Consider the following 8,353-nt stretch of genomic DNA (forward strand, 5'->3'; position numbering starts at 1 on the left):
AAAGAGGTATTTTAATCGTGTTTAATTAAAATATTATATATTAATTTTATTATATTATTATTTTTTATAGGTTCATATCAGAATAGCTTCTCCTCCGCTACGCTACCCTTGCTTCATGGGTATCAATATACCGACAATCAAGGAGTTAATCGCAGACAAATTGAAAAGTACAAAACTTGCAGAACATGTCAGTGAGTAACTCACCTCCTATTATAATTAATAAAATTTTAATATTCAACTTTTTTTCAGGTGCTGACAGTTTAATGTATCTTTCAGTCGAAGGATTAAGGACAGCTGTCAGATGTCAAATTAAAGAAAAAGACCCCGATAAAATAGGCCACTGCACAGCTTGCCTTACTGGTGAATATCCAGTGCCTTTAGAATGGTGAAAGTTATGAAATATCAAAGTTGGTGATTTTGTTACCTTTTCCCAGTTGTTTTTACTTCTATAAATTGAAACAAAACTGGGTAAATTCCTATAAAGAATACTCATTTATGTTAGAGAGGTGATGTTTTAATGACAATATTGTTAGGATAGTGCAATAAAAAAAGTGTAGATGTATAATTGACAAGATGTTGAAGTAAACACACAAATTAATTTTACATAATTTTTTATCAATTAAATTCTAATTGAAATGCTCAAACATAAATCACGATTTTTGTATAAGGCTTATTAATTTATTTAAAACTAATTTATTGTTAGCCAATATCACGATGAGCATGAGTCGATTTGATGTAATAGTTTAATATAAGCTAATTTGTTAAATATTTGTATAATACATGTAATGAAAATGTGAAACAAATAAAGTGTAAAAAATGTTTGTTGTTTAGTGACCAGTTGTTCAATAATTTGGTGAGTAGTGAGGAGAGGTGAGGAATGAAGTATTTTAGAAAAACGACTTTTTCATTTTTTTGTCAATTTGGGTCTTCAGGGCCAGGGTGAATTACAAAACATATGTCGATTGGAAAAAATAATTACACAATACAAAGTAAATAATATAACATTTGAACCAGATATTTTATAATCTCCACACTTTATGCAAATGGTCGATAATGACCAAATTACGTCTTCATCACATTGATATAAAAATCTGTCTGACTCATATTTGCACTCTAGCAATACTGGGTTTGAATCCCGGCATAGCCCATAGAATTAAATTGAGAATAATATAAATAAAAATATAAAGTGGTTTGACCCCTCTTCCACACCGCATGGGTAATTGGACTTTAAACCCAATCATTAAATTCACTAATTTTGTGGTCCGCTTGACCAATTAATATATTACAATTAATTAAGGTTTTCAGTTGAGATAAAAAAGTCAATGGCACGAGCGGGATTCGAACGCCGCTGCTCTACCACTTGAGCTATTGTGACCTCGATCTCCTCTGACACCAACTTCCCATCTCAACCCCACCTTTTGAATTTTCCCTCCTTTTTGCCATTTTTCAAAACTTCACTTTAAACCCAATGATGACTGGAATTTCAACAAAAGGGCACAACTGAAAACAAAACATTTTACAAAATGATAAAGCATACATGATACATATTTTACTAGTACATGATATTAAGGTTTTCCTTAATGATAAATTTGATTGGTCAACTCATTCCATAATTTTTGTCTTATAAATTAAACATTTTTTTTCATTCAAATAATTTGTCTAGGCTTTAAATCAATCTGATTTGTTTTTAACTATAACTTATGCAATAGTTTATTCTATTTTTTTCTGAATGTTTCTGAAACTTATTGTAATGTTTTATTTATTTTGTTCTTGGAGGAACATTGATCCAGAAAATATTAATAAAACATTAAACAAATAAACCATTCATTTCTGTCACTTGTATAGTGGAATAAATCGCCCTAATTAAAACAAATGCCTTCATAAGTGATATGTAATTGTTTTTTCTTCTTTGCTTCAAAATTCTTCCTTATTGACCAGGTTGAGTAATTCATTTCCACTTTCATATTCTGTGCTCTTGTAGAATTGGTTCGAACTATATTAAATTTTGAACAATTGACTTGACAGAAGACACCAATTTCTCGTTATGAAGAAATTATGCTGAAAGAAAATATTTCATTAAAATTTTAGTAAACCTTTACTTACCTAGCTAATAATCATTTAGAATCTTGCTAATATGCTAATATAATTTATTTGAATATGTAGTGAATAATGTAAGCCAAAATAGGATTTCTACCCATTTCCAAGTAGAAAATATATGCAAAGAAAAAAAATGGTTTGTAAGAAAATTAAACAAAACACCAGAAAATAATTTCATGATTGAGTAAATTTAATTAAAAAATTATTATCTGGCTTTGCCCTTAGTAATGCATCAAGAGCATAATAGTCTGTGAATAATCAATCATGTTTTGGGGTAATGGAAACAACCTTATTCTAATATGTAACTTCATTATAACCTTGTATTATATAATTTAGTTTATAAATTATTTAATTAAATATTTTCATGCTGTGCCCTGAATGTGAATATGAATGTCTTAATTGTTAGGTTTTTTTTCCCCAAGTCCACAAACATTATCAGATCGGCAACTGTAGCTAATTAAATCAAATGCTACAGGTTACAATCTTATTCCTATTAATACGATTATAATTATTTTTCCCTTCCTTTTATCTTAAAATACGTAACCCTCATTTCAAACTTCTCTCTCACCTCATCCTGTTTTCTTTCACCCTGGCAGGAAGCACTAATCCTGCAGATCCAGTCATCTGAGTTTTTAAAAACGATATGAATTTTCCTGACATGAATTCTTTTTATATTCCCCGTTTCCTTGTATTTTCTTTTTCCTTCTATTTGTCTTTCTTAATTTGATTTCATCATTCAATTATAAATAATTAATACTTAAATAATTTATTATTGTCATGTGTTTTGCATATTTTATTATTATTATTTTACTATGATTATAAAACTAAATTTATTTCTAAATGTGTACATGTAAGGGGCTTAACATTTGTACCTATAAATAAAATAAATGTTCTATCTGTGTATAAAATATTACACCTTTTATATATTACTAGCTTTCTATATTTCTAATGTGATACAGCGGGCTAGTATGACTATAATACGTCTCGTTTCTCAAATTCTTATCTTCTTCAGTACACTTTGGTCTACACTTGGTAAAAAATTGTCCATCTGATCCCCTTACGGATGGAATTTCAGAATATCCTTTCTTAGCACCTATCCATGTCATTATAGGAATGCACTATCGAAATTTCAACCCTTTACATCCAGTGGTTTGGTCTGTACGTTGTCTGTCAGTCAGTCACGGAACTGTTTTTTATATACAGAAGACAATATGTTAATTGTTATTAGTCTTGGAAAAATATTTTTACATTATTGTGCTGTCTGCATTTAATAACCGTTAAATACATTACGAAACGTAAGCTATTGTTAGGAATAGTAATAATAAAATGAAATGAAATCTTTTCGTGTCAGACAGGGTTTTTTTAAATTTTAGCGCTATTATTACACTAAATTTTTTTTGGCAGTTATGTGGCAATATTTCAATAGAGATAGTTATTTATTAACACACGTTAATTGTTTAAAGTTTAAAATTAAAGATTCGATCAGTTTGCTAATTTATTAATAATGGTATTCCTTAAATACTTCTTAGTGCAGTAATAGTGTGATACTGTGATCAAGTTGACATTGGCTCAGCTGTCCCTTTTGGTCGAGGTGTTCGTTTCTCGCGTGCCATTGAGGCAGATTATTTGCTATTACAATGGTAAGTAAATTGCAAGTTGTCCAACTAAATTGAAGTACGATTAATTATTTGTTTATTGGTTCGATCGGTTTTGGTTATTTCGTGCGGATTGCCCTGATTCCACTGGATTTAATTCTTGTCGCGGGGCTCGTGCGACGTGTTATTTCTTGGTTATCCGCACCACTACCTTCTCGCGCTCCTTACACCGTTGAACTTTTTTTCTCTCGAAAGTAATTTTATTTATATCGTACACTAGGGTTTCGTCAAGGTAGTCAAGAACAAGCAGTACTTTAAAAGGTTCCAAGTCAAGTTCAAGAGGCGTCGTGAGGGTAAAACCGACTACTATGCCAGGAAGCGACTTATCGTCCAGGACAAGAATAAGTACAACACCCCTAAGTACCGACTCATCGTTCGGTTTTCCAACAAGAATATCACCTGCCAGGTATTTATTACTGTGATTTAACGATTGAATGATTTAGAACTGTATGTTAATGGCTGACCCTTGTACGTTCCAGGTTGCGTACAGCAGGATCGAAGGGGACAAGATAGTCTGCGCTGCGTACAGTAAGGAATTGCCCCAGTACGGTATCAAAGTTGGTCTCACCAACTACGCTGCGTCATACTGCACTGGTCTTCTCCTTGCAAGAAGGGTAATTTAAATTTTATTTGACTTTATTACATCTGGTTTGAAAATGTATTAGCCTACATCACTATGGTTTATGTGGTTTCAGTCTTTTCCATCATTGAATGATCATTTAGATGCATTTGAACATTTCATCTCACAATTAGGGCTTATGTTTGTTATTTTGAAAATTAAAAAAAGAAAAAAGAAAGAAAGAAAGCTAATTTTATTTAATGAATACAAAACTATAACATATTTAATGCAAAAAAGTTTTATAATAAAACTTTTTTTTGGCCGTTTCCTATAATTGGTCTGCCTTTCCTGGCACATTCATGAAAATGGCCAGATGCTGGAACAGTGAGGGTAGGCAGACCAAAATGCTCTGAAACGACCAATGAACAGGTTCATTGCCCTTGAACGACAACCGAAACTCACAAATCGATGAAAATGTGGATACTAGGAAGTGGGGTGTGCTCTCCAGGCACCACAGTCTTCTGGCTTATCGTACCTTCCTAGTTCTCTAGTTCAGTGTGATCGACTCAATCCTCATAAGTATTAGGTTATTGACTGTTGCTGGTACAATTTCATTCCCTAGGTTTTTTCTGTATGTTAGGTTATGTCTTATAATGAGCCATTGCTTTGCCTTCGAAGATGATGTAAGTGACTGTTTCTTCCTCCTCATTACATAATCTGCAAATGGGATCATAATTATATATGTCCATATTGTGTAAATGTTTTCTCAGTTGCCAGTGACCAGTTAATAGTAATCCTACCACTCTGAATCTGGCCCTCTACAACTGTAGCAGTAAGTTTGCCAGACTTGGTGAGGGTTTTTTTTTTTTTTTTTTTTTTTTTTGCTGCATTGACCTTTTGTCTTCAGCCATGTTTGTTATTATTATTATTATTTTTTAATTTGTTCTCTATAAATTATTTATAAACTGCAACGAGTTCGTTTGACAAAATCGACCAGAGCCCGATAAATATCGAAGTCTTCTGTACATATTAAGAATTTATAATTATAAGGTTTTGCTATTTCGCACTGGTCTATCTCACCGAACATAGTCTTCCTTTCTTCATCATATTTTTTGCAATGCCATACTNCATCGATCGTAAAAGAAGCGTCAAGTTCAAACTTCCTTCTTCTCGTAACAGGCATTATATAGGATTTGGTTCTTGATATTTTCATATTCTTTCTCCTGGCCCAATCTGTGAATTTTGTAATGCTATCTTCCAGGCTGAGTCTACATGATGCGATATTTTCTCCTTCTGAATAGATACAGATATCATCAGCTAACTGGACTATTTTTGTTTTCTCATTCAGAATTTAGTCAACATCACTAATGTATAGTGCGAATAGATTTGGACTTAGGATATCCCCCTGGGGTAATTGGTCCAAAGAGTTTCTTCCCTACTTTTACGGTTATTTAACGGTTTTAGCATAAGTTTACAGTGACTAGCACCGCTAGAGTTTATCCACTTCTTTTGTTTTATTTAGATCCATTCTGTGTTGGAGGAATTCTTAATTTGTTTTTGTTATCCCAAGTATAGGTTCAGTGACCTTTGTATGGTCTCGTGCAGATCCTCCTTCGGTTAGTGTGTTTGCTTTTTCATAACCCAAAATTCCTTTGTGCCCGGGCACCTAAGATATCAGGTTGTTGTTTCCCCAAGTTTTGGGGCCATTTGTGTTCCATATCGTTATTTCTGATGCTCTTCTTAGTTCTTCCTTTCCTTTGTAGTCTGTTTTGACTATATAGGATGTAAAGAATGTTTCGGGATCATGTAGTTAGTCCCTATTTCTAAGGGGGTGTATGATTTTGTTAGTTATGGTTGCGGGCCCAAATTGTTTAGTTCTCATCCAATTTGATATCTCAAAAATTAAATTTTGAACCTTTCTCAGAAAGCAGGAATTAGTAGGTCTGTATGACTTGTACTTACATATTTACATGGTAATGCAGGCCTTTATTGATAGCTGTGCTGAATTGATTAATAGATTTGTTATGGGAGCTTTAGTCATCTTCAGACTAAGTGGTTTGGTTGATAAGTTACCTAGTTGGCTAAACCAGATTACTGCCTTGTGAAGGCTTTTCTCGACTGGTTTCACACCATGCCACTTGTGGAATGAAATTTTCCTAGTAGGAAGTCTGTATGGGGTTAGGATCAACCTGTCAAAAAAAAAAAAAAAGATTCATCCTTTGTTACAAAATCAGGAAACACACATTTTCACTACTGCCATGCCACTTCCTTTCACCTCTTTTCTCCTTTTAATTTGTAACCTTGTATTGATTCAACCAGCAGCTTGCTTTGCTTGTCACTCGCCTGAGGCAATGTGAATGCATGTGCATGTGAAGTGGTTCGGCCGGCTCCTTGACACCTGTTTGTCCAACAAGTTGAATCAACTAACCCCCTTCTTTTGGCCTTAATTGATTTTAATCTGGAATGGGACCCACAATACATACCATTCTGTTGCTATCAAAAATGCTGTAACTTTTGAACTGCTGGACCGATTTATTAAAGAAATAGGGCAAAGGATAAGGAACAATACATGGGGACTGGTGTAAAAAAGATGGCAGTATTCCGAAGAAAAGATTGTGTTAGCCATGGTAAATACGTTAACGGGTTAAAATCACGTCGGCCAAGTTGACAAGTATTTCAGTTATCATTTTTGTGATTTATAAAAAAAAATCTAAAGCATTCAGAAAGCCAAAACTTTTAGGGGAAAAAATATTTTCTGAATTTCACAAAAATTTGAATTTGGAAGTTTTTGGGGGTGTAAAAAACTAATATCAACTTTGTTTCTTCCTAAACAAATAGCAGAAAACTAAATTGATATTCATTTAATTGGTCACATCTGTAGCCTCATTTATAAGGGAATAACAAATTTTAAATGTGACCTAAATATATAATTTGTAAGTTTTTCTCTCAAAATCATTTCTATTTGTCGAACAGCTTCTGCAAAAGTTGAAACTCGACAAGCTGTACAAAGGTTGCACAGAGGTTAACGGTGATGAATACAATGTCGAGTACTCTGGTGAAGGCCCAGGTGCTTTCCGATGTTACTTGGATGCTGGCCTTATGAAAACTAGTGCTGGCGCTAGGGTCTTTGGAGCTCTTAAGGGTGCTGTCGATGGAGGACTCAACATCCCTCACACGTAAGCTCATACCGTAAAGTAATATATATTTAAACTAATCCATGCCGTTAACTTTAGCACAAAGAGGTTTCCTGGATTTGACGCAGAGTCGAAAGAATTCAATGCCGAAGTTCATCGCAAACACATCTTTGGAATCCATGTATCTGACTACATGAAGCAACTCCAGGAAGAAGACGAGGAAGCGTACAAAAGACAGTTCTCGCAGTATATAAAACACAATATTTCTCCTGATTCAGTATGTCCCTATATTTTACATTTATATAATAAATAGATTTTTTAAAATAAATTTTTATCTAGATTGAAGAGCTTTACAAAAAAGCTCACGCTCTTATTCGTGCTGATCCTGAGAAGAAGAAGGTTGAAAAGAAACAACCTGTCACCAAGAAGAGATGGAACAGAGCTAAATTGTCATTGGCCGAGAGGAAGAACTCCATCGCCCAAAAGAAAGCTTCTTTCCTCAAGAAGATCGAGGGAGAAAAGGAGGCTTAAATAAATTGGCTTTTAAGATTTTTAATAAACAAGATGTTTCTTTATTATTATCGTTGTTTAATATGGTTTTCAACCCTTTTTATTATCAGTACTAGAAAAACTTAGACTGAGCTTTACCTTTAACCTTCTAATGCTTGCACAATGTACCACTGTGGTAAAATGCTTTAGACTTGAAAATAATGATAACCAATGTTCCTTCTAGATGCCAGGTGATGTACAAAAATAACACTTTTCAGCCAACCAAACTCTCTTAGAATGTTAGACAAATTCATTTCGAGCAGCCATCAGTGACTGCTACATATATATTCATCCTCTGCCAAAAAGTGCTTTTTAATTTTTTTTTTTTTTTTCATCCTGGATTACGATTGATTCAATCA

The 8,353-nt window shown here is 33.4% G+C and overlaps 2 protein-coding genes across 2 annotated transcripts; both read left to right on the forward strand.

Annotated features, from left to right (window-relative positions):
* Positions 1 to 70: 70 nt before the first annotated feature.
* Positions 71 to 809, forward strand: LOC112127281 (amidophosphoribosyltransferase-like; the record flags this gene model as incomplete). The annotated part of the gene is given in 2 exon segments (XM_024227962.1): positions 71 to 191; positions 250 to 809. Coding segments are annotated over 2 exon segments (261 nt in total), but the record flags the coding sequence as incomplete, so codon positions are not given.
* A 2,802-nt stretch (positions 810 to 3,611) lies between these two features.
* On the forward strand, positions 3,612 to 8,024 carry LOC106667499 (60S ribosomal protein L5). The gene is made up of 6 exons (XM_014395455.1): positions 3,612 to 3,737; positions 3,973 to 4,158; positions 4,232 to 4,366; positions 7,285 to 7,487; positions 7,545 to 7,722; positions 7,785 to 8,024. The coding sequence occupies exons 1-6, from the start codon at positions 3,735 to 3,737 to the stop codon at positions 7,974 to 7,976; spliced, it is 897 nt and encodes a 298-aa protein (XP_014250941.1). The 5' UTR covers positions 3,612 to 3,734; the 3' UTR covers positions 7,977 to 8,024.
* Positions 8,025 to 8,353: the final 329 nt, after the last annotated feature.

Source organism: Cimex lectularius, unplaced genomic scaffold (assembly GCF_000648675.2).
Source record: "Cimex lectularius strain Harlan isolate CLEC.00 unplaced genomic scaffold, Clec_2.1 scaffold74, whole genome shotgun sequence".
Taxonomy (NCBI): domain Eukaryota; kingdom Metazoa; phylum Arthropoda; class Insecta; order Hemiptera; family Cimicidae; genus Cimex; species Cimex lectularius.

Coding starts and splice junctions, on each gene's coding strand:
- LOC106667499 (XM_014395455.1), top strand. Junction 4,367..7,284: donor GTCTTCTCCTTGCAAGAAGG/GTAATTTAAATT, acceptor TTTGTCGAACAG/CTTCTGCAAAAGTTGAAACT. Junction 7,488..7,544: donor GGACTCAACATCCCTCACAC/GTAAGCTCATAC, acceptor CGTTAACTTTAG/CACAAAGAGGTTTCCTGGAT.